The 27,109-nt window shown below is 37.7% G+C and overlaps 1 protein-coding gene across 1 annotated transcript in view; it reads left to right on the top strand.

Annotated features, from left to right (window-relative positions):
- Positions 1-229: 229 nt before the first annotated feature.
- Positions 230-27,109, top strand: part of LOC103777594 (calcium/calmodulin-dependent 3',5'-cyclic nucleotide phosphodiesterase 1A-like) — a gene marked incomplete at its 5' end in the record, with an annotated part of 44,716 nt that continues 17,836 nt past the window's right edge. The window contains 11 exons of the mRNA XM_008945152.1: positions 230-412; positions 770-836; positions 1,813-1,929; positions 3,618-3,758; positions 8,346-8,446; positions 10,967-11,092; positions 18,754-18,855; positions 18,975-19,095; positions 22,964-23,045; positions 24,488-24,608; positions 25,846-26,024. Coding sequence (XP_008943400.1) covers positions 230-412; positions 770-836; positions 1,813-1,929; positions 3,618-3,758; positions 8,346-8,446; positions 10,967-11,092; positions 18,754-18,855; positions 18,975-19,095; positions 22,964-23,045; positions 24,488-24,608; positions 25,846-26,024 — 1,340 coding nt within the window. The remainder of the gene's footprint in view (positions 413-769; positions 837-1,812; positions 1,930-3,617; positions 3,759-8,345; positions 8,447-10,966; positions 11,093-18,753; positions 18,856-18,974; positions 19,096-22,963; positions 23,046-24,487; positions 24,609-25,845; positions 26,025-27,109) is intronic.

Genomic DNA, 27,109 nt, shown 5'->3' with positions numbered 1-27,109 from the left:
TCTTTTACTTTCTAGAATATGAGTGTCAGGAGAGAGGGAAGATATCTGCTGTGCCCAGCTTCTGAGCCCAGGCCTCAGTGTCTCTACCAGAGAAGACATTCAGTGATATGTTGAATCAGTTCTACAAACAACCTCTGCTTCTGTTAAATTTTATTAGCTGTTCACCTGCCCATACTCCTTTTGCTTCAGTCTGCCATCTTCTTGGTTACCTTGTATTATTTTTTTGTAGGAAGCTTTTGGACACTGAAGATGAACTGTCTGACATCCAGTCGGATTCGGTCCCGCTGGAAGTGCGGGACTGGTTAGCTTCTACGTTCACAAGGGAAATGGGAATAGTGAGGAGGAGACCTGAAGAAAAGCCCAAATTCCGAAGCATTGTGCATGCTGTACAGGCTGGGATTTTTGTGGAAAGGTGAGAGCTTTGCTTGCTTATTACAGCAAGTACTGCATTTAACCACAGTGCCTGTCATTGAAAATACCTTAATAGGTAGAATGAACTTTGAGCAAAGCAAATCTTTGAGCCAGAGTTTAGGTTGCAATTTCTGCAATCCTTCTATTTTTCTATACAGAAATCCAGGTGAAACCTCTAAATTTGTTCTTATAAGTTCATAAAAAGATTTATGTCACCTTTGGTATCAGACCCTTAAATAGCTTAGTGGTATTTCACAAGCTGTGATAGATGAATTTAAAAAAAAAAAAAACAAACCATAAATTGTTTCAGTACTTTTTAAAGGAGTACTATTCCTTAATATTTTATTTTTACTTTTAGGATGTACCGAAAAACTTCTAGCATGGTTGGTTTGGCTTACCCAGCAGAAGTGATAGCAACATTTAAGGTGAAATAAGTTTAATCGTTGTGGAATTTGAATGTATTTTAATTTATGTATAGTGGCTTCTAGAAGGAATGAACGTTTTTCTACTGCATGTTCTCTAGCTATTGCTAGTACTACAAAACTGAGCACAGAGAACAGACAAAATAAGAGCTGAAAATTCGCGAATAGCATGTGATTCTGTTTATTGTTTCACTTATTAGTTATGATTTCATCTAGAAGCAATAGTATTACATTTGTGTAGCAATTTTTATAGAAATGTGAGACATGGTTTGATCAGCTCCAAGTGGTAGGATAATCAGTGTCTCAGACAGCAGCATTTGTTTCCTTTTTAGGAAAGAAAAAAAGAGTAGTATTGGGACAGAGCTAACAAAAGAAGCTGCAGCTTACGGAACAAGTACAGTATTTGCTGTGAAATTTAGGCATTACTATAGTCCACCCAAAAGACAATCTTTTACAATAGTAAAGTTCCTATGGCTATGTATGCAATTAAAAAATTGAGAGTTTTCCCTGAAAGTCAAAACCGTCATAACACATTTATATTATTGTAAAATTGCTCTATGGCTATGATGTTAATGATATTACATAATAACCTCTTTAAAGTATGGATATTCACATTAGCTCCACTAGGTTCTATAAAAAATTTGAATGCAGAAATTTAAATTTGAAAGATTAAAGCCTTTGATTTGAAGCATACAAAATTGCTTACATCATGTTACAAGTACTCTATTCATAACTGGCATAACTATTTTCATCATTAATATTGAAATAATCATTAATGTATTATCTACAGTAGGAGTTTGAGAGATTTGGACAATAATAACCAGCAAACTCTCTCCCTCCACTCCAAGAACCCCCAAAATATTATTTCCAGTGATTAAGTGGAAACTTACTTAAACAGATGGATATTTATTGTTGGTTTTTTTGTTTGTTTGTTTGTTTGTTTGTTTTTGTTTTTTTTTCCTTTTCCCCTCATCTACAGGATGTTGATAAATGGTCTTTTGATGTATTTGCCCTAAATGAAGCAAGTGGAGAGCACAGTCTGAAATTTATGATGTATGAGCTGTTTACCAGATATGAACTTTTGAGCCGTTTCAAGGTCAGAAACTAGCCATAAGTAAAAATATATATGCAAAAATAAGTGTGTCAAATTTTAAATATAAGAAATCCAGGATATGTTTGAGATGGTTTTCTTATTGTGCAATGCAGTCCAGAATTTCAAGGAATATGGCAAATCAAGCATTGTAATATTCCAATAAATCTACTGAATGAAACTTCATCCAAAGCATGCAAATTTTTCTGCAACCCAAAAAATTGAAAGCTATGTAGACCCATGTCAATTCGGTTTGGGATGGGATGTTTCTAGTGAGCAGCTGAATGCTGTGAGCATGCCATAAACAGATCATGTATACAGCCTATTTACCCAGCTGTACTGAATCAGTGTCCCAGCTTCATGGATTAAAGATTCCTAATAAGGCAGAAAGCTGTGGTTAGTCCTAAGTATTTTTTGCATAGTCTAGGTCATAGTATGTTGCCCACGACTGTACAGAGGCTTTGGCTGAACCTTCCTAACCAACATGGGCAATCTATAAAGAGAAGGCTGCTTTTCTAGGGTGTTGCAGTACAATACAGAGTATTTATAGTCAACTTGAAAGGCAGAGACAAAAAATAGATAAAAATGCCAAATATCATTATAATAGAACCAGATGAAATTTTTGTTACAGTTACAAAATGTCTCCACTGCAAAATTCCGTGCTCATTTTGAAGACCCTGCCTCACCCTGAAGTTGATTTGAATATTTTACTTTTAACTGATAACCCAGACTCAGCTTTTCCCATCAAGCTTTTCCCTTCAAGCTCTGGATGCTTGAAGTCAAAACCACACCAGGGCTACCATTAACAACACAGTCAGAAAGTATGCAGTGTTACTGGCTCAGTGGGCTTAAACCCATTCTCAGTCCCAGTGTTTACCGTGCGGAGCTTTTAAATGAAGAAATTAATCTTAAGGAAAATGTAATTTCATTATATGGGTGTTGTGGTTTAAGCTCAGCCAGCAGCTAAGCACTACACAGCTGCTCATTCACTTCCTGCCCCCAGAAGGATGTGGGGAAGAGAACTAGAAGAGTAAAAGTGAGAAAACTAGTAGATGAGATAAGAACAGTTTAACAATTGAAATAAAATGTAGTAATAATAAATGTAAAAAAAAAGAGGAAAATAACAAAGATAAAAAAAATCAAGAAAAATGAGTGGTGCAAATGAAAACAATTGCTCGTCACCAGCAGACCAATGCCCAGCCAGTCTCTGAGCAGTAGCCCTCCTGCCTGTCTTGCCTCTATTTTTATTGAGAAGTATGATGTCACATGGCATGGAATATCCCTTTGGTCAGTTGGGGTCAGCTGTCCCAGCTGTGTCCCCTCCCAATTTCTTGTGCACTCCCAGCCTACTCACTGGCTGAGCGATATGAGGAGCAGGAAAGGCCTTGACTTTGCGTGAGCACTGCTCAGCAATAATGAAAACACCCTTGTACTATGAACACTGTTCTCAGCACAAATCTGCAACATGGCCCCATACCAGCTACCATGAACAAAATGAACTCTACCCCAGCCAAAGCACGAAAAATGGGAAAATATGGAATCATGGAAGATATCAGACCTTTGGATTTTAAATTTTTCTTTTGTGGTTAACTAAATTCTATGTTATACTTATTTGTGGTTTCATTTATTGCATGGCTAATTTTGCAGCCATTGTGGGAAAAAAACCATGTCTTTTAATTTTTGTTTCCCCCTAGATCCCTGTTCCCAATCTTATTTCATTTGCTGAAGCTCTTGAAGTTGGTTACAGCAAATACAAAAATCCGTATCACAATTTGATCCATGCAGCTGATGTTACTCAAACTGTGCATTACATAATGATTCACACTGGTATCATGGTAAGAAATACTGCAAAGACGAATTTATTTATTTTCTCAGATTCTGCTGTTTTAGATAAAAGTGTACATGTGTCTTTTCTTAAGGAAAAAGCTCCCTTTAAAATTGTGCAAAGAGAGATTCCAAACTACCTTTTGGGCTGTGAACTTTATGTCATTTTAACACTTGTTCTAGACTTGAACTCTTCTGGTGCAGAGGAAAAAGTGAAGAAAAAATCCTCCTTAATCCTTTTTGCTGGGCTTGTTATTATATATTGCGCTGAAGGAGCTATATTCGCAGGAGTGGGCAGGGGGGATTTTTTCACTTCCACACCAGAGCCTGGGAGGTGTGATCAGGCACGGAAGCTTTAGTGTCTGTTGAGGTCCTGGCCATTGAAAGAGGTACTGAAACAGTGTAGAGTTACTCAAATATCTGCTTTCTCTTCTGGTTTATAACCTTATTTAGGACTGCTCGTGCACTATATGTGCCTACAGTAGGCAGGAGATTGCATTTGCCTTGCACTATTGCAATATCCCAGTATTTTTTAGTATTTGCTTTCGGAACCGAAGTGACTCTGCACAAGCATGTACTCTAAACAGTTATCTTAGATTTGATACCAACAGTAGGAGTCTCCTCACTGTCAGCTTGCTAGACAAAAGTAAATACTGACTGAAAGAAAAGTGACACCTCTGTCAATGGCCATTTGATGATTTGTCTTAACTAGGAATACATTTGTTTAAAAAAAAAAAAAAGTGGGAAGTGTTAGAGTCTGATTTTTTTTTTTTTGTTTGCAGAACTATGAAACAATTTTGTAAGACTTTTGGAAAGGCACATTTTAGAGCTGACTCTAGATGTTTATGCTGCAATATATGCACAATAAATGACAGTCATTCACTTAACATTAAGCCTTTTCTCACTGAAAGCTTTGCCTCTGGCTTCAGTGGAGACATGAACAAGTCTCTAGGCATGGCAGGTTTTGATTTTACTGTTTGAAGGAAGTGTTTTTCTTCTAAGCATCACACAAATACTGCTTGTGGAGTGAAGCCTGGAGAATTCACCAGCAAAGATTCCTTTTCACATTGACATGCTTTCTTGAGAAAGGACTTCCATATCAGAATGAAGCATAGGCTAGACAGCTCTTGCCAAGATGACTCCAAAGTTGTTGTTTATGATGTTCATCTATCTAAATAATATTTAAAAAAAAAAAAAAAGGCAGCTTGAAGAGATTGGATCATGGTTCCTGTCCTACTTTTGTCTTCTGCTATGAGATCAAGTGCAAGAGTTAAGTGATGTCAGAGGTCTTTGTTGCAGGTGTACACCTGGCTCAGCAACTTAACACAAGGGAAAATCCCTTTGTTGTATTACACACTATAGACATCCATTTAGCTCATTATGACTGTACCCCTCTGCCCTTCAGAAAAGACAACAGCATCCAGATTTCCTTTGTGATGACAGGACAATGTTATAATATGCGGAATTATCCTAGACAGTTTTGGATATTTAGCCATTGATTAAACAGCTTTGCAACACATTTTGTGTCTCTCTGAACACTGAATGAGGGAACCTGTTTCCTATTTGAATATCTGCTATTCTACCAGGTGCACACGAGGATGAGAAGAGCTCTCCAATTTAAGCTTAACAATATTAGCATCTTAACCTTGTAACTGCATTTGTTGTGATTTGGACAACTGTTTTCAGAAAAGCTTAGACTTTATTGCTGTAACTTTGCTCTAAAACATTGTTACTGTTGTAATGCTGCCACAGAATGTTCCTAAAAATTTGGCCAGCTTTTAATATTCACATTTGAATTGCTGAATTATGATGTTAGAAAGTTGTTGGAAAAATATCTAAGTAGGACAACGCTTGATCAAGAGTGCCTTCAAACCGATGTAGCTTGGCAGGCAGAAGAAACGTTTACAGGATTCCGTGTTTTAAAGAGGGCCTAGTGATTCTGCAGCTTGCAAAGCAATTCTGTCCCACATGTCATTTGCAGTTTGAGAACACAGTATCATGCAAATGTTTTGTTTAACTTGTTGTTTTTTTTCCCGTTGCCTAGTTAGCCTCACAGAACCCTACCCAATAACAATCTGAAGCTTACTTCTCAACCTAGTGATTTTTAGAATATGACTATTGTAATGCCTCTTTTAACTCTGCTCTATCTTCTCACAAATACCTGGATTTAGGTCAATTTGATGCAATTCTATATGGAATTCCTTTCTGGTTTTTGCAGATCAGAATGTGATTTGAAGTTCTTATGCTTTCATTGGATGTTAAGGAACTTAACTGACTCTCAAATCTTTCAAAGAATTGCTGTCTCCTGTGTTCACTTACTTATGAAAGACATACTGAAGCAAATGTTTCAAAAAGCTGGGTTTTAAACAATCCTGTTCCTGATTCCTGTTGTTGATTTCATACGTTTTGTATCTTTTATGGGCACCTGGAAAACAGCTGCATTTCAGTACTTGCCAAAAAATTTGGCAGTTCAGAGCTTATGCTTCTCCACAAGCCTTCAGAGAGATTCCAGTGAAGAATAACACATATTCAAAGTTGCAGTCAGAAATAAAATGATCACTGTGTTTTCCAAAAGTTACTATCTTAAAAGACAAGATCCAGCAACCTCAGATCAATGTGTTAGATATCACAGATGGCACACAATCTATTAGCCTTCCCAAGAGACTAAATCCCAGATGATATGACTGAAATATATGTAACTCAAGCTTGCATTTATGATGTCTTCATCTTTATAAAGATTTAAGAATCCAAGTCCCAGGGAATACATCTTATAAAGAACTTTTGAGTCATCGATCATCTTCCCACCATCCCTTTTCTCCTCCCACATACCTGTATTGCTCAAGCTAGAGGAAAAAATGTCTTTAGTGGCAATAAATTGTGAGACTCCCTTTCTTACTCATTTTGTTTAATCCATCATTGTTAAAAAATAGTTTGAACCAGAGCTCATGAAAAGATGAAATTAATCTATTTACTTATAAGCCATTTATAATACTGGAAAACATCTCTCAATAGGAGACATCTTTTCCAATAGGTGTTACACCTGCGTGGCATAGGATCTTCCAGAAGAGAAGCAGGCTCCAGCTCTTTGCAGTCTTGCAGACCTCCGGATACCTACTTTTTCCTCTCCCTTTGAGAAAAACACTTGCTAACTGTCTCTCTAAAAGCTTTCTCCTACTTCCTTAGAAATCCTCTAGCTAAAGAAGTTCTCTGATTCTCTGGTTTGAATACTGATCTGAATTTTGCCTGTACAGCTAGTCTCTGGAATACTTGCTCTCATATAATACCCTGTGAGGTTTCTGTGTAGCCCATAGATACTGTTTGTAAGGAATGCTCTTCTCCTTATAAATGCATTGTCTAGCAACTATTTTTGTTACTTTGAAAAGACGTCTTAAAGAAAAACTTTATGTTTCACTTCAGTTTCTGATAATTTCTATTCTACTTGGTATGTTGAAAACATTGTGAAAGCCAGGACTGGTCATGGCCTGGTTTCTTCTGACACACAATATGGTGAAGGTCATTGTTTCCTTTTTTAGAACTGCTTACAGTACATTCTCATTCCGCTGTTGTGACCTTTTTTCATCTATAGTGCTTCACCAACAGCCAGTACTTGTTGTTCCTCGTCCGTCTTGTTTTGTCGCTGAATGACCCATTTCATCATTCTCGCATTACTTATGAATCTTGACTGTTTCCCTTCTTCTCAGATCATTCTTCGAGCCTTTAGTATAGAAACTTACTTCTACACTAAAAAAAAAAAAATCTGTAATGTGTATGGAAATGCTTGACTGGCATTTAACTTAATCAGTCCTATGACTGTGGGGGTTAATTGTCATATGATTTTTCTGCCCCCATTTTTAGATGGAGTAAATTTTCTCCTCCAGAATGATTTATCATTCAAGAAATAGAACTTGAAAGATGAAATAATGGGGGTTATTTTATAAATCAAGCGATACAGAACAGCCTTGGTTTGCATGAGGTATAAAAGTGCACAAAACCCCAGGATCTGCATTATTTTGTATACATGACCTGTATCACCTTTTCTTATGCACCCTTTTTTTTTGCATTAATATAAAGTATGATAAAATTATAGAACAGAAAAAATCTCCCATGGGCCCAATTTTAGTGCTATGTACACTGGTAAAATATAGTTAATGCTAATGTTGTATGTAGAATTTGATATGAACTGTATATATTATTCACTAAATACAAATTATAACCTTACCTTCATATCACGTTTTTAGATGAATATACTATAAAATGGCAAGTGCCATGTATGGGTTAGCAGATTAGATAGTTCCTGCTCAAATCAGCTACAAAGTGTACCACGTAATGATTGTAATAACTTCTTATATATTTGGCTGCCATTATTTACTTTGCTAGTGACCATAAGGATGTTAACTTGTTCTTAAAGAAATCATAATAAGTACAAGGACTTATTGTATCATACTGAAATGTGTTATGGATACATAGCTACCTGGAAAAAGACAAGAACAAAGTTTACTTAAGTTGAAAGTAATGCAAACCATTTCTAGTATAGTAGGGTTTCATTTAAGTTAGGCTGTTGCAGAAAATAAGACTAAGATTTGATTTTTGTTTACTAGCACTGGCTCACAGAACTGGAAATTTTAGCAATGATCTTTGCAGCTGCCATCCATGATTATGAACATACTGGGACCACAAACAATTTTCATATTCAGACAAGGTAAGCAAAGTGGTCTTTTAAGTGTCATATATGAAGTTTGTTCTTCATTATTTTGAACAGTTTCATACTTCTTACTGATACAGCCAGGAGGTAGCCAGGTCATTCCTGATTTTACAAATTTCTTCTTTGACCTCTGCACAGTTAATGGGACTGCTCACATGAACAAAAACAGTGTGGAAAAGTCCTGAGTTAGCTCCACAGTGTTTGAAATCATATTTTGGAGCTACATGCATCAAGAGAGATTTCAAAAAAATTCAGAACACAAACTTGAAATCACTTCACCCTTCTATTTGCTCACTTAAATTCTGATAACTTTCAACTCAAATATTTCTTCCACAGTGTCCCCACAAAAATAACACTTAATTTTCAGCAATTTGTCTGTACTTATATCAGGTGATACATTTTTCAATTCAAGTTGCTTATTAAACTTATAGAGTCCTAGTAGAGAGGGAGAAATCTTTATGTACAGCTTTAACAATACCTACCATAAGTCCACTCCTGTCATGTTTTGACAGCATCTGCAGTAGTTATGAAAAAGAAATCTGGTTTGAAGGTCAGGCTAACTGTATTCTCATGCAGGTGCATTGTGTCATCCTAGCCTCTGGTCCAGAACAACAGCATATACTGCTCTCCCTGAAAAAGATATATTTTCAGCTTATCAAAGGAGAATTGCTGATCAGTCCATTACTGGATAACAAATGGTATATCGGGTACTTAACAAAGCATCTTACTGTTCTTCCACACTAGACTATCCTTTGGTTTTAGTGTGCTTGGTTGAGGAGTCCACTTTATCTGCTCTTGACCAAAAAATTTCAGCAAAGCACTGGCATATTCTAACAAAACAGCTTTGTGATAGAAATACTACTACTCTGAACATAAGCATCCTCACACTCAGCAATACAGTTAAGTGCCTAAGGGTTACATTTAAGTTAAATCCATAACATACTTGTACCCTGAGATGTGGCCTTCAATAATGAAAAAATTTTGGATCTGCAGCTGAAATAAAGATGTAATTCTTTTCTCCCTCAGCATAGTCTGGCTAAAAATAAACTTCAGCTTGTAGTGCCAAGTTTATATTACTTTTCTATTTTTGTCCTTAATATTTTGCTCTGAGTATTGCAAAAATGGAAAATTAATCAAGCTGTTAGCCTTTGAATTTTACTTGTACTTTCTTGCAACAGGTATTTGATCTGTGATGGAGATCATTGTTCTCTTCTAGTGGAACTTGGCCCTGATGTGGCATCCCAGGGCCATGATTCCAGGCTTCTTTTGCCTGAGAAAGGCTGATTAAATGGCTGTCAGAGTCATAGCAAATTGTAGCACAAAGTAGCTATGTAGATCAAAGTGTGCTTCATAAACATATGTGGTTGAAAAATCACCGATTTTCCTATGATTTTAGTAGCATTATGGATGTAGACATATTCATTATTTAGGTGGGTTGTGGTTTGTTGCCAAAGTTTCCAATCCTCTTTTCATTTTTTAGATTCCTTGGTACCATACTGTAAATGTGTGTGTTTACACTGAATATATACTATTGCTCAACAGAAGAAGAGGTTGAATTTACTTTCCTGATACCATAGTAAGCTGTGCTGCGAAGTCATCACATCTTTCCTCTAGTACAGACTTTTTAGTTGACTAAATTGAAATACTTAGGAATAGCTTTACCAGAACAGAAGTGTAGCAGAGAGGTGAGACCTGAAGTTGCTTAGCAAGTCACATCAAATCTTGGGGAAAAAAATTCCCCAAGAATGAATGACTTTTGAAGCTAAGTGTGGTACATCCATACCGCATCAAAATTTTTGAAAATCTATATGCAATTTTAGTACTGTAGAGGAGTCTTTAAATAAGAGGGAAAGGATATTAATGTTATGGTAAGAGTCTGGCTTAAGAAAGCACTTGAATGCAGTCAAATTTCAGCTTAGCGTCTCTTCCATTCCATTGTTATGAGGCTCAAGGTTTGTCTGTTTTTCTGACAAAAGGTAGCATCCTTTTAAGGCAGAAGAAATAGAAGGTTTTAAATATTTTATTATTTACAGCTCTTCCTGGTTATGACTGACATGGGCCAAAGCACATCTCTCTCAGAACAGGGGTCATAACTTCTTAATACTCATGCTATATGTGTGGAGCCCCCTCTGTTGGTGAATGTAATGCATTTTAAATGGTTGTACTGGCAAAGGGTACTCTTGAGTAGCCTAATTAGAACATTTCTGTTACTCTACAACCCTATCTACAGTCAAGAAGCTCAAAGATTTCACAAATTTTTGTCACAGTTATATAAATAAAACTTTACATGTTTAAAAATATGACTTTCCTGCAAACAGTATATGTAATGGTTATACAGTGGTTAATTTTTATGCATTTAGGATGGAAACTTCATCAGGATTTGATACAAGAGGAAAAAATAAGCATAGTTTGGTATATATAGTCAATAGTTCTCATAGAGAGTACACAGTCCTACCTTCCCCAGTACCATCATCAGGATGCTGTTGCAAATGCTGCCTTTTTATTTTTTATCACTAGGTCTGATGTTGCAATATTGTACAATGATCGTTCTGTTCTTGAAAATCATCATGTAAGTGCTGCTTATAGACTCATGCAAGAAGAAGAGATGAACATCCTGGCAAATTTAACCAAAGATGACTGGAGGTAGGACCTTCTGTGACAATCAAACTTCATTCCAGTATTTAAAAATAATAAGAACCACCAGGCTTTCCCTATGGAGTCTATTTTAAGAAATCAAATTACAGGAAGAAACTTTGGCACTGGAAGGAGTAGTGATTATTTAGAGGTTAAGGAAGGTTACTGTGATATAAAAAAGTACTGTTTGGAAGACTCCATTAACTTTTCCAAGTGAGGCTGTGTATTTATGAGGCACAGTGTTGGACTGTGGACAGTGTCTCAGGTGAGACAGCTCTTCAGGAAAATCTCAGTCCTGCCCCTCTTGAGCTGGGTTACCTTTGCCTAACAGTGGGTTAAAACTGCTGTGCAGAGTCACACACATTAAAAAATAAATTATCTGCAGAGCCTAAAAACAATAAAGGCTTAGAACTACAGAAATATCTTTTTTTAGTTCTTCTTAATTTTAGTGTAGCTCCTGAAGAAAATTTGACCAGCTGAAAGAATCAGGATCATAACTGAAATGTCACAAATACTAAAACCTGTAAGACCAAAATGGACCAGTGTTAGAGAGAAGACATTCTGCATTATTAGAAAGGACTTGTTGTCCTTGTATATCTTTGGACGCTGCATATAGCACTTAAAATATGAGTCTTCTGTGTGTTTCTGTAAACATGGCTGTTATTCAGAGATGTTAAAAATAACTTTTAAATAGGTGGACTGTGAAGTCAGAGAGGGATGTTCTGCTTCCAGGAAAGTCTCCCACTGTCAATGGTGCCACCTTGAATAATACAGCTGTACTCTGCTTTATTTATATTTTCACAAAACTATACATTTTTGAAGCGATCCATAAATATCAGATCAAGTCTTGGTGTGTATATTACAGATGGACTGTTTTACATGGTATATTTACATGATTTTACTTATCTACATGATCAGAACACCCCTAAACAAATTGTTTATTGAATGTGAGTCTGCTGACCCCTTTGGTTTTCAATTTATTATTTTTTGTAGCTACTTCCAAAACACTTACTGTTAGAGTATTTTTAATTTTTTATTTAAGACAAAGTGAGAGGGGAATCATACACTTTTTTGTTCTCATAAAAGATTTCTTCTCAGAGGCTGCTGAAACGCTGGTGTCTGAACCCCAAGCCCCCAAATTAAGGTTGCCATATGGGTGATTCCCCAGCCCTTCATACAGAGGTGGTGAGTTTGCCTTATAGCTTCCCCCCAGGGTGCGGCCGGCCCGGCAGGGAGAGCCAGAAGGGAAATGAGCCCCAGGGGTCCCGCACTGAGTTGACAAAGGTCAGGGGTCTGCTTGGGGATAAAAGCTGGGACCACTTGCAGGGAGTCAGGAGTGTCTGTCTGTGGAGTGCACTCCCCCGAGCTTCCTGGTTCAGGGCAGGCCTCCTGACTCTCCCTGGAGCTGGGCCCTGGTCTGTTTAGCCCTTTGCGAACGCGGGTCGATCAGGTGAGAGTCGCCATGTGGGCACCTTTGTCTTATATGTTTAACTGGCTGGTCTGGCTGTTTCCTCCGCCAGCTATGAGAAACCTCAGTTCTCTGTTTATACCACCCGTTGTGGGCCGAGTTATGTCTTTTGTCGGATCATTGGGGGTGGCATCAATTATGTACCAGCTGATTGATCTGTTTGTACCCCCAGTGATCATTCATGGAATGTCCTTTTTACTTACAATACAGTCTGTGTATTGGTTCATCTTCCTGCTGGCTGTATCATTTTTGTTGGGCCTGGTCATTGGCAGAAGAGATACTCATTTGGATTTAGTTATCATAAAGTTTGTGTTGTGAATTTAGTTTTGGAGAAAGATCTCTGGAAATAAATTGTAAACTTCAGCAGCAACTGTCATATGCACCTGGATTTTCATTGTCAACATGAGTCAGCCTTGCTCTGTTTGGAACTATTTTGAGCCTGGATAGTTTTGGGGCTGATAGGTCTCTGTGACCGTATTTTTGTTTGTCCTAGCTATTGAGTGTGGAGAAAGTGCTTGTGCCAGTAGACAGGCATCAGAGGCTGGTATTCTGTCTTTTGAAAGCATCGTTGTAGAGAGGTAATGATTTTCAAATCTTCAGAGTCGTTGTTTTCTGTATGGTTTTTTTGAGTGTTGTTGTTTCATGCTGTGTCCTACCAGAGAATGCTTCCAGGTAGAAAGGGAAGTTAAATCACTTAAATTTCAGGACTGAACCACAGATGTCGTGAAGACACTTATGTGCATCCCCAGTCCTGGCTTCTTCATCACTGGAAACCACTGTATATAGTTTGGGAATCCCTGCAGCAACGTGCCAATCTGTCTGCCAGCTAGTACATTGCATCTCTATCATTCCCTTCTGTTATGTCACTGGGGAATAGAGGGGTAGGATGGAAACTCCTGTGAAATAAAGTATTTCCCAATGGAAGGAGGTTTTCCAGGTATGTGATGTTTATACATATTGCTCTGGTGGACTGCAAAAGAATATAGGGAGTGATGGACAAGGGAAGAGCTGTGGACATCATCTATCTTGACTTTGCTAAGGCCTTTGACACCATCCCCCATAGCATCCTCCTTTCTAAGTTGGAGAGATATGGGTTTGATGGGTGGACTGTTCACTAGATAAGAAACTGTCTGGATGGCCACACCCAGAGAGTTGTGGTCAATGGCTCGACATCTAGCTGAGCAAAAGTGACAAGTGGTGTCCCTCAAGGGTCTGTACTGGGACCAGTGTTTAACATCTTCATCAATGACACAGACAGTGACATTGAGTGCACCCTCAGCAAGCTTGGTGAGGATACTAAGCTGGGTGGTGCAGTTGACAGGCCAGAGGGACAGGAGGCCATCCAGAGGGACCTGGACATGCTGGAGAGGTGGGCTCAGGGGAACGTCATGATGTTCAACAAGACCAAGTGCAGGGTCCTGCATCTGGGGAGGGACAGCCAACGTTACCAATACAGGCTGGGAGAGGACATGCTAGAGAGCAGCCCATTGGAAGATGACTTGGGGGTACTAGTAAATGAGAAGCTGGACATGAGCCACCAATGTGCAGCAGCAGCCCAGAAAGCGAATGGAATCCTGGGCTGCATCTAAAGAAGAGTGGCCAGCAGATGGAGAGAGGTGATCCTGCCACTCTGCTCTGCCCTCGTGAGACCTCACCTGGAGTCCTGTGTCCAGTTCTGGAGCCCCCAGCACAAGAAGGACGTGGAGCTGTTGGAGCGTGTTCAGTGGAGAGCCACAGAAATGCTCCGAGGGCTGGAGCAGCTCTGCTGTGAGGACAGGCTGAGGGAGGTGGGGGTGTTCAGCCTGGAGGAGAGGAGGGCTCCAGGGGGACCTTATAGCGACCCTCCAGTACCTGAAAGGGGCCTACAAGAAAGGAGGGGAGGGACTATTCAGAAGGGTTTGTAGTGACAGGACAAGGGGTAATGGCTTTAAGCTAGAAAAGGGGAGATTTAGGTTAGATGTTAGGAAAAAGTTCTTCAGTATGAGAGTGACCAATCCCTGGAACAGGTTGCCCAGACAGGTGGTGGAGGCCCCATCCCTGTGGACATTCAAGATCAGGCTGGATGAAGCTTTAAGTAGCTTGATCTAGTTTGAGATGTCCCTGCTTATTGCAGGGGGGTTGGACTAGATGACCTTTGGAGGTCCCTTCCAGCCCAGACATTCTATGTGATAGATGCTCTTCACATTTCTGAAGCACACTCTTCCCTGCATAGATTGCTCAGTTTGGTCTTCCCACAGTTCTTTTTCCAGTCCAGTTATTGACCCTTTGCTCTAACTTCTGTTGCACTGCATTTCTCCATGGTTTTTGAACCTGTGATAAACAACCACATTCCTTCAGAAGTTGCTTAATCACACACTGGATATGTTTGCAGTTGCTTTTCAATCTTCTCTCACTGTAACACAATTAGAATTTCCTGGAGGATCTTATTTAAGTTTTGCAAATTTCTTTTTTTGTATAGAGTGGCTGGACAGATCCAGCTGGTTGGATCATTTAATGGTTGGACTTGATGATCTGAAAGGTCTCTTCCAGCCTAAAGGATTCTATGATTATATGCAGCCAGTTTGAAGTTGGTGGGATTTGGCAACTAGAGAAGGTAGCATTTATGATAGTACATTTGGGGCTATTCAGTACAACTTAGAGATGTATGAACTAACTAATAAGCTCAGGCAACTAAACTAGGACACCTGGTTCCATGTTTCGCCACTTAGCAGGCAATTACAGTTTGTACTTTCAAACAAACCAGTAAACTCCAAAGTGCTAGTCTGAGAAACTGCAAAACCTGTTGAGACTTGGATTTAGAGGGTCAGTCACGGAAATTGTTTCCTGGTATTCGTTTCCAAAAACTTCTGCTACCCTGTCATCAAATATAGTTGTTCATTGCTGCAATGATGAATGTGTTAGCTGCTTAAAAGAAGCTCTTCAATTTTCTAATTCTTACTAGAGCAAACTTCTTGGTTCTGTACTGAAATTCATGTTGTTAGACTAACAGTTTTGAAGTTTTCATTGAATCAAATTGGCAGTAAATTGAAATGATTATTTGTTCAACTTTTTTATGTACTTCCTGGCACTGATTAATTTCTTGACTACTGCCATATCTGTTTCCTGGAGTTGCAGTGATTTCAACAAGGTGAAGCAAAATGACTGAGGATTATTTTATAGTATTACATCTTCTTTTCTACATGTTAATGTTAAGAATATAAATGCACTAATAAACTGTCAGCTTCAATGAAGTTTAGAACATAGAATTTGGGTCTGAGGGAAACACTGCCAGCATTCTGATAAGGATATCCTCTGTGGATAATGCAAGTGACATACATAGTCATTTCTCAATCTTTTTTCAGTTCTGAAGATATATTTCCATCTTTCAGATTGTCTTGTTTCTCTCACTTAGCACCCCTAAGTAACTAAGAAGGGATCATTTTCTGTCCCTCTTTCTCCTTTGATTTACCAGGCTTCTAGTGTTCTACCACCACAGTGAGCAGTTACAGGGAGATAACAGGGAATCAGGAGGTATTAATGTCTCAAACCAGTCCAGCCAGAAGGCATACAGTTATACATTGCCTGATTATATAAAAAAGACTAACAAAAGAATATGCATTATACACAGTGCATAATGAACAGCTTTTCTTTCACAGATTCCCTTGGAAGTCTTCTCTCTGAGGAGTGCAAGACTGCTGTAACTTGCCAGATGAACCTTAAGTCTTTAGTTCCACACTTGCTTTTGCTCATCTTAGCCTGTTCTTGCATTTTTCATTAGTTTCTAACTGACTAAATGTTTTTGTCATGGATGAATCTAGGTAAAGGTGGTTTCTGTTTATTGATTAACTACTTTTCTGAAAACTTCATGTGCCACTCCTTGTCTCTTGTTTATTACAGCATTATTCATGTCATTTTTTTCACATCATCTTGCATGTATTTGTTATAGTATCCCATCGTATGGACATATGGATATAGGAGAGTCAAGAAAGGATGACAGCACAGGACGTGATGGTTTACTTAAGGAAAAACAGACATTGTGTACTCAAAGCCAGTAATCTTCCAATTGTGGGCCTCAAGAAAGTGCCCAGCACTGTACATGAATACTGTTACCACGTCCCATCATAGAACTAACGGAAATGATACCTATGGATCTTTTATTTGCCATGGTAGTGTGAGCAATACTGACTGGACTATCGGGATGCCTGTAGCTGTGGACTGCTTAATGAAGTGGGCAGAGATTTCTGTCCAGGAGTTACTTACAAGATCAGCTGACATCTCCTTCAGTGTGGAAGTTGAGGTGGTCTTTTTTCCCTTGGAAACAATTTGGGAATTATTTAAGTCCAAGAATAATCTTCCACGCAATGGTAGTAGACTAAGCATTCGTAACTTTAGTAAAGCTTAATTTAATGTTTTGCTGTTAGTTCTCAGTTTTCCACTTCTCTATTGATGAAAGATGGGGGTGCAGGCAGGAAACAACTGCAGACTGTAGATGGAGAGCCTCTCTGCTGTTAAACAACTTTTTAGTAGCCTTGAATCTCTGGAAGTGTGTGAGGACAGTGTTACATTGTTTGATTCTTATTCAGGTGGTGGAAGTAAGAGGGTTTCTCTGCTGCTGTGACAGTGTGAATAAACTGAAAGCAGCATTTTGTTTCTGTGTGTCTTGTGTAGCAGCGGTGAGCTTATTTCTGATTACTCTAAAAAGTTCAGACATAGAAAGTTCCTAGGAAAATATCTGATAGAAAGGGGAAGTGATAATAATTTCAATCTTGGAAACAACAAGGTTTAAAAACACAGAGCCATCAGTTTTCATGCACTGTTAGCTGTTTGGTTTTTTTTTAATGGCTTTGGCTGTGTTTGAAGGGTACAGTTTCAAGGCAATGTGGAAGAAAAACAGTCGGGATGCAAATTAATTTGTACCTTATTATGAGGTCAGATAAGGTAAGGCATTTGCTGAACACAGATTGCTGCATATTATTGAGTAAAAGTGAGAGGAGTGAGTCTTTATCCAGTTACATTAAGTCAAATCAGGAATAAATGACAAAAATCAATGAGGAATGTCAGCATAAATATGCAGTTAAATTGGCTTAGAAGTAGTCGATAGTTTTTATAACAAACTATTCTAACAGCCCAAAAGAAAACTGCAATTTACCTCTTTAAAACGTAGTCCCTTGAAAAAAGCTGCATTGTTAAGTAAATCAAAGATATGAATGCAACATGAAAGACCATTGAGAATGACTAAGGTAGGATCTATTTTTGTAATTAACACTTGGACATCCTTAAGATTGAAGGTGTGCTCATTAAGTGATATGCTATATAATCAAAGATTTAATGTGATGAATTGTCCCTCACATACATATAAGTGCTTGCACATAAATCCTCCTAGGCCATTTAAAAAGTATGTAAATAAAGACCCAGTAGACACCTACATGGTCTGTATGCAATCCTTCTACATCGAGGAAACAGAATTTTCCAAATAAGTGATTATTGCTGACAAAATTAATGTACTTTCATATGCAGTCAGAATTAATACACTTTCTTACATGATTCATGTTTTACTATTTTCATATTCATTTAAGAGAAAGCTGATGGACAAACCAATATATCTGACCATAACACCAAGATATAGATAAATTATAAATCCTAAACTTGTTCTGATTCGTGAAACAGGGATTCAGGCATTTTTGAGATGAAGGGTATTTTGTCATAATGCTCATAAATTGGTGTAATGTTGATGGTGTTTCAGATGTAATACCTCTTGCTCTTCTGAGTGTTGCCACAGCCTTCTTCCTAGGTTTAGTGTTATGCCTGTTCTGCATTAATATGAGGTTGGTAATAAAAGACACAAGTACATCCTCTTGTGTGGTGGTAAGCCCAGAGACCAACTTTTTTTTTGCATAATCTAGTGCTGGAAAAATAAGGAAAGACCTATAATGGGTGACAGAACTGCATGTAATTTTAGTTTATACACAAGGAAGGAGGAATTACAAAACAATATGACTCTGAACTAATGATTGCAGTGTGCATTTTCTGAAGCACATTGCTTTCACAGAATCCCTTTAGAAAGCAACATTCAGGTTGTTAATAATTTCTTTAAATGCTTTCTAAAATGTAATAAACCCTGTGATGTTGTTTAGAAAGTTATAAATTAACAAGTGCTGTTTAAACAAATGTACCATACATAGAATAAATGAATAGTAATCAGTTGTTTTGCTTTTAATTTTAGGGAGCTGCGTAGCTTGGTCATTGAGATGGTCTTGTCTACAGATATGTCAGGTCATTTCCAACAAATCAAAACGATGCGGCATACTCTACAGCAGACAGAGGGGTAGGTTGTTTTCAGTTCTGTTCGTTATCTATAGTTTTTCAATGAGCTCATGTACAAGAAAAGAATTTAAATGGTTGCTTTTGTTTTGAGATAATTGGAGCATGTCCTTGAATTGACAGGGTAGACAAAGCCAAAGCCATGTCTTTGATTCTACATGCAGCAGACATAAGCCATCCAGCAAAATCCTGGGAACTGCACTACCGGTGGACCATGGCCCTGATGGAAGAATTTTTTCGACAGGTGCCATTTTTAAAATCTTTTCATAAGTCTAGTTCAAGAAGCAATGGTTACACAATTAAATCTTCTCATAAGTCTACCAGCAAGGATGCTGTTAGTTGTGATTGACAAGCATAGGCAGTAGTATATATTCCTTACTCTTCATACATACCACTGACATTAATTCAACTTTTATGTGCATGAATAAGATGAAATTGTTATACCTCTGTATCTTTTTCAGCTGATACCAAGATTCTGAGTGTTGTGGCATTTTTTTCCCTTTCAACTATAATATAACTTGTCAAGCTGTTTTCATTCTGTAGACAGAGATTTATATAAGCTTTGAGTTGAAAAGAAGCACCAGCAGGGTAGGCTGAGGGACTTGAAAATAGGAAGAATTCATGTTCAGCCAAGGTGGCAAAAAGTTGTTTCATGTTTCAGAGAGCCCTCCTATTTATTTTCCTTGCCAGTACTCAAATGCATGTGCCACATAGATCTGAAGTGGTTTTGCTTTCATAACAGCATGATCCAAAGCCAGAGGTTAGATGGTATCAGCCTGTTAATACTGTGGCCATATATGCCAAAACAAAAATGAAGACACACTTTTGTGTAAGTCTTTTTATTCCTGTGAGATAATGAATTCACAGAGAAAAAACAGTAGGTGTTGGTGTCACTGCTGCCATTTTTTACTCATCTCAGCAGGTAAAAAAAAAAAATACATTACTCAAAAGGAAAAATACTCTCCCTGTAGTGAAAATTTGTGACCATGCACATTTTTAACATAATGTGTACTGAAGTGCAATTGGTAATGAAAATCCAGTTTCAGTATTACACAGTTTCTACAGTTTTACATAGGTTTTAAAAATGGTTAATACAGACAATGGAACAGTGTATGTCTTGGTCAGCTTGATTGTAATTGTTTTGCTGTATACCGACATTTTCAAATCAGATGGGTCACCCTGGAAAAAGGGGTCAGAGAATAAAAAAGTCAGTATGTTAAACCATGAAGTTGTGAGGCCCCATCAACCCTAGAGTGTTCTTGCCTGGTTCCTAGAGGTTCTTTGTACAAATTCTCAGTAGGAGCATCAGGACATCCTTGACTGGGCTTTGCACTGGGGAGATAGATTGGAGAGCTGACACCTCAGTCTAAATAGTAAACAGACTGAATTTTGTGGAAATGCTGAGTAGAATCACAAGTTTGTCATGACTGCTTCTGCAAGTCTGTTTCTGTAAACGGAAATGATGAGGATTTTGAACTTAAGAGGAAAAAGGAGGAATAGACTACCCCAGATATACATTACTTGAAAAGGAGAGAAATTACCAACTGTAAAAATATTTTAGACACACAGAGACAAATTAAGTGGAGCCCGTGGGACAGTGAGGCAATGTGTCCAGTCAAGCGGATTATTAACTATAATATTAGCAATAAACAGTACCACACTGGTCATTGAGAGCAGAGGGTCAGCTAATGTTTTAGTTACTCCTTTGGTCTTTCACTAGAAGTAACCGGATCCCAAATAAACTGCTTAAAGACTTGAGAAGGCATTTAACAATAGAATCAAATTACCATGTGTCTATGTCTGCAACTCAGCACTATAAAATGTGTCTTTCAGACTGTAGAGAAGTGTGCAAGGAACTGAATCTCTTTCTGTGTAGTACTAAGAACAGCGTGTGTGAAGTAGTTCCAACACATTTAGAGTGTGATGAAGTAACTCCTCATATATAAATGCACTGAGCAGTGCAGAGATAGTGGGTCTTCTGCTTCCTAGGTATGCTGGCTTGGTTGTGCATCCTCTGGTCTGTTCATCTGAGAGTCTGTGGTGGAATTCTCTTGAATTTCCAAATTCGTGTCAGCCAAGATGAAGTAGTCCAAATGTATACAAAATCCACTAATTCCTCCTTCTTTTCTTGAAAGATAGTAATCCTACAACTACGGCTTTACAAGAAAAAGCATCTGTATCTAAAACTGATGATGCAAACCCGATATTTTAACAAGTCAGCTTTATAACAGGCAGTGGTGAGCACTAGCAAAAAATGAACATTCACCTAGGAAAAAAACTTTAACTGCAGCTAACAGTTAAAATATGTGCTAGTGTTAACTCCAAGGAAAAAGCCAAACAACGCTTTAAGTTTAAAAGCAACAACTACAGAAAGCGTGTTATAATGCCAAGGAAAATCTGAGCTACTTGTTTAAAATAGAAATACACCCACCCATCTCAAAACCTTAAAAATAAAGAAATACATAGTTCAAGTCACTCAGAGAAGTATCACAGCTCCTATGACATTCTGCTCTCAGTCTGAATACATCCAAAGGCACAAAAAGAGGATTTGTCCAGTGAGTTCAGCACTCAAAGAATTCTTTTTACTGTTTTGGTCTTTATCTTAATTTTAAATATCATAAAATTCTAATGATCAATTTAAATATCAGTGCTGTGTTCATTACTACAATTTACAACATATGATATTTAAGTTATTTATTTACTATCTTAATTATGAAGTAATTAATAATTTGAGTAAAGAGATACTATTTTTGTTTGATAAAAAAATTCAAACTGATTCTTTGCTATTGTGAAATTTTCTCTTTTTTAAACCTCGTTAGAGGGAGATGACAAATTATTGCTTTAGAAATCCTGAATTCAACAATGTCTGAAATTGTTAGAACTACCTCAGTTTATATTACAACAAAATCTGGCTCCTGAATTTGCGTGGAGATGGCACTATCAGTGCTCTTAGTAGTAAGTGTTCATGTGTGCTTCCACACTCTGAAGTCAAATTATGAACACTTGGGTGTAAAATTTAAAGGCCGTAGTGATAAAACTCTCAATTTCCACATGAAACACAATCTGTGAGCTGCATCTGTTCCTGTGGCTGAAATGGTTTTATTGGTATTTTAGTTCTGAACTTTTCCCAAATCTGGTTCAATGATACATGAAAAAAAGGCTAAGGAAGCTGATACTGCCCCCTTCATCCATCAGCTGCTGATGAAATTTGGTAAAATGGTATGTTCATCTACTGCTCCCCACTGAATGATCATGAAACAGCACTCTCCATGACTAATGTAACATGTAGAGTCATTTTACTTGAAAGACTGTTTTCCTATGTCTATGTAAGTGCTTCTGAGAGCCAAGTTTGTCCAGAAACACAAGTTACAGGCTCCTTTGAAAGATATCTCTTCAGGGTTTTTTGTGCCATTAGACTTTATTTTTGAGCTTTTGCAGGTCAGTTTGTGTACGATGCTGAAAATGGAAACTACACCCCTCTGTCTCTTAAAGATTTTATAACAAAAAAAAAAAACCTCTTTTAATGTGCTAGGTGTTGAAATATTTTCAGAACTAGGCTGTGCAAATCTTCTTTGTGATGAAATGGAGCTTGTGCTTTTGTATGGCTTCAGCACCAGAGAACATACCTGCTACTGTGATTGAGTTCAAGTCAGACCATGCCCTTGACCTGTTTAAATCCATTGAAGAAATTTTACATGTTGGATAAACCAATGTAGCAGAAGGAAACACTTAGCATTTGGCATACTATTACAAACATGTCTGAGTATCTCCAGTGCCGTTACATCTGGGATTAGCAGGACTAAACTCTAAATATTGAAGGATTTCATATATGTTAGACTTCATTGGCAGATGCCTTCCTCGAGAAGAACTTGCTTGCAATAAGTTCCTTCATATAAAAAATATCAAATGTAAGTTAGAATTTTGAGTTTTACTTCTCCTGAAAATTAATGATTAATAATGAGAATTTTTTATTTTTTTTTTTTTTCCTGTGACTTGCTTTTACTTAGGAATGTAAGTGAACAAAATGGCCTGTTGAATAAATGCTAAGAATATTTCTTTGACTTTCTATCCATCAAATATGTGCTTATAATATTAAATCTTGTTGTTTGCAGGGAGATAAGGAGGCTGCTTTAGGTCTTCAATTTTCCCCACTCTGTGACCGCAAGTCTACTTTGGTAGCTCAGTCCCAAATAGGTAAGGACAAGTTGTGTTTTTCAGGTGTGTGTTAGAGCACGTAAAATCACGTGGACATTTCTTACACTCATTTTCAATTTTAAACGTTCCAAATGCCATCATGTATGTCATAGTTTGGGGTTAGGGACACTCCCAGAGCAGAGACAATGTAGAAGGCATTACTTTGCACCTATCTCCTCATGAATTGTTATGGTCTTACAGCAGAAATGCGCTGGTCTCAAACATGACATAATTTCAGCATATGTGGTGTCAAGGAGAGGGGTGGGAGAATGATTAACCAAAGTACTGGACATGATCCCAACTTCTACTGTAGTTTGGTAGATTATGTCTTCAGGCAGATTGAGTCTTGCTCAAGAACTCACAGGTATATTGCTACTACAATCTGAAAACCTGGTACTGTTTTGTAGGGGCATTTCAACTTAAAACTAATTCATACATCAGACCTCTGGACTGAATTTGAGAGTGTCAATATGGCAAAGTCAGACAACGCAAGGTTAAACCTTCTTGGGTTGACAATGACCACTGAACTCTGTTCCTGTCAATCCTAATTGCATTTTGGTCAACAGTGGCCAAACTTAACCTTCACAGCTCTATCCCCTTTTCCATCAGGAGTAATAAGGAAATAAAAATTCTGTAGGTAACTGTCTTATCCTTGAATTAAAATATGTCATTCTGCCTGATCTTGTCACTCAAAATGTCCTTTATTCCATTTCACTGGGACTTGAAATGCAGGAGGGATGCTGGATCCTAAGCTAAAGCACTGTTGCTCACCATTGTGCTGTGCTGCATGGTTAGAGTGTGAAGACATCTGGAAATCCATTGCTAGCTCATGTTTTAGCTTTTTTTTTTTCTCTGTTAAGCATTCAGCAGAGATTAATGCTTCATTCTCTCACTGTGTCATTCTGTGCCTTGATGAGCACTTTAAAATGTAAAAGTCATTGTTCAGAGCTGACATGCCAGCATAGTGGGATGAATGCTGTCTCCTAAGGATATTACTTGTTCTCTTCGCTGATTTGGCAGAACACTCCTACACACTGTGAAATAAAACTTTACCTCTGCAGAATAATAAACAGCAGTTTGAAATATTAACTCCTTGGCAAGAAGCTCCAAATGGTAAAAGAGACAGTATGACTTCTAGTCCCCTAGCTCAGTGGTAGCTTCCCTTCTATTCAGTAATTGATATTAATTTCAAATGTTAGGTGTGTTCTGTAGTGCATAAAATTTGCAATAAAAAGGAGTGGAAAAGCTATAATTATTACTATTTAGTTATATCTATACAGCTTCAATTGATTGTGGTTTTAGTTGTGCTTTCTTCTTCAATATTATCCTAGTAGTGTATTGGATTGGTACTACAGTCAGAAAATCAGCCTGATAGAAAGTATTTATTTTTATATTTAAGAGCTACAGGAACGTAAAATCGGATTTTATCTCTTTTTCTTCAGGTTTCATTGATTTCATAGTAGAACCAACTTTTTCTCTTCTTACGGACTCAATGGAGAAAATTGTTATGCCTCTTATAGAGGAAGCGTCAAAATCTGAAAGTCCTGCATTTGGGACAACCAGGTATGAATACACTGGTTATTTATTGAGCTAACATAAGCTAAAACAATATTGTAATTCTTGGAATTTTAACAGTTGGGAAAGTCACAAATAGCTGGACAGTATTGCCACCTTGTGGTGCTATGCTGTATTTGCAATATGCTATTACTCCCGTTGGCTGTGAATGCTCGTGCATATAAAAAGGCAAAAAAACCCACCACAATAACGAGCAGAATACACACGTATAAAATATAAAGTTAATTTTTTACAGCACATCTAATAGCAAATTTTCACCTTTGACAACAATCTTTGCAATAGCTTTTTGAAGTTCCTAGTTCTCTTATCTTGAACCATTTTCAGTTGTCAATTTTTGTTGACAGTGTAAAAAATCATGTTTTCCTCTCTGAGAAACAATTAGAAGTGGACGTGGTGAAGATGGGTCAAGTTTTTTCTGATTTTTATTATGCCATAGGTCGGTTTCCTTCTTCACCTTTTCATGTTAGTATTGCTTGATATATACACCTGAGACAAAATTTATTCTACTTGAGAGACCTGAATAGAGAATGAGCGAGATGGAGGGGCGGGACAAAGGGGCATTGTGTTGCTCTTCATTTTTGTATCACGAAAGAAACTGTCTATAAAACAAACTAGCTATGATAACTCTAGATATGGTAGATATGATAACTGTGCAAGGCAATTGCTTAGATTTTAATAGCAAAATTATGAACTTAGTTCTTTGCTGTTCATGAGTTTACATACATTTCATTTACTAGGGGTAAGTAAAAGTTACCAGAAGTAGGCATTTATAACAGTGTTCTTAGTGTTTTGAGGAGCAGTGCTAAACTAAGGCTTTGTTGATACCAATTTTTTTTGCCTGTTAACTTCTTCATAAATGAACAGTTAGCAGCTCCAGACTTCCATTTTGGTTGATGTTCATGACTGACTGGTAGGTGAACAAAGGCTTATGATTCAATAAGGCTTCCTCATTGTGAGGTGGAGGATAAAAGGATTTATTTTCTGAGTGTGCAAGCAAGAGCTACACTTATGAAGAGCAGAGAGCCCACGATACGGACGTGTCTGAGCCAGCAGAGTTGCACAAACACTACTGGGTGAAAACTTTTCACACCCTTTGGTGAAAACTATTATTTTGGGTTAATGATTGCATGTAGTTCCTAAGAAATTTAGTTCAAATTAACTTTTTATGTATTATTAAAATTGTCTGACTGTGTTCATAGTTTAGGGTTTTTTTTCCCTTCTGCAGCCAAATTAGTTTGGGAGCAGTAAGCAACACTGAAGCACAAAGACGACCCGGTTTTAAAAGTGATGGAGGGACTCACACAGAAAATTCTCTAGCAACTGTAGACCTAATAAGCTTTAAGGACAACTTGATGAAGATCATTCAAGCAAACAAAGAAAGATGGAAAGAATTAGCAGTGGAAGGTATGATATATTAAGGTGGAATGTTTTATAGTTTAGTCCCTAAGATCTCCCCTACTTTCATTTTTTTTATTTCCTTCAACTGATAAAAATACAGAGTTGTCTTGTATTCATGCATTTTATGTCTTAATGTTTGTTTAGGTGGTCTTGTTTTGCTCTCCCAGGAGGTATAAAGAGATTCTGGTGGTCAGGGGATGAGAGGAAATCTTACAGCCTGTGCAGTAAGACTCTGTGCTGCTCAACTTATCTTGAGAGGTCTGGTTTAGAAAGGTGCATTCAAGCACATTGTTGAATCATAACTGATACTGACATCTGTTTTAAATGCCAAAATCAACAATTCAAAGTAGTGAGAGCTGCCACAAAGTAAAAGTTGTGCTTTGCTATTGTAAATGCTATTCGTTCCCCATTGTACGGAACAAAATTCAGTATTGCAGTCTTCTTGGGACTGTGCTGTAGGCAATTATTTAAATGACCCAGTGGATCTAAAAATTTAGGTAATTGCAGCATGTATAAGACCCAAACGAGGCAAAAAAGTGACTCTTCATTTGCCAATTGACAGTTAATAAAGCCAAACTTGTATCAAGCACCTCAGTTCATAAACCATACCTGGAAATTGTCTGAAGTAACAGTTATCTGAGTGAAATGATTGTGGTAATTGTTGTACACAATTTATAACCTTGATCCACGTTAAGTGAATTCCATTTGGGAATATTTTGTCCACAGTCTGTGTTGTTGCCAAGTAAGCACCTGGAATATTTCAGTATAGCATTTTTCTGCTGGTACGTGACCCGATACTCACTGCAGGGAATGGTATCCTGGAACCTAGTGCCAGCCTTGTCTTCATCCCATCGCCCAAAGCAGCATCTTTTTTATCAAAGAGGTTTCTGACAAGAGAGAAAAACACTGCTGAGCAATGCTAAATTCTAATTTAGTGCTAAATTGCAAATGAATATTCTCATTAGGAGAATATTAAGTAAGAATAAGCTTCCATACATCTACTATGACAATGGCTTGAGAAGTGGAAATGGCAGATGAGGAGATTTAACTAGTATTGTCTCTTCTTCATGAGCAGCTTCATATGATGTTTT

This window comes from Merops nubicus, unplaced genomic scaffold (genome assembly GCF_000691845.1).
Source record: "Merops nubicus isolate BGI_N331 unplaced genomic scaffold, ASM69184v1 scaffold9728, whole genome shotgun sequence".
Taxonomy (NCBI): Eukaryota; Metazoa; Chordata; class Aves; order Coraciiformes; family Meropidae; genus Merops; species Merops nubicus.
This window is presented reverse-complemented; position numbering and strand designations above follow the sequence as displayed.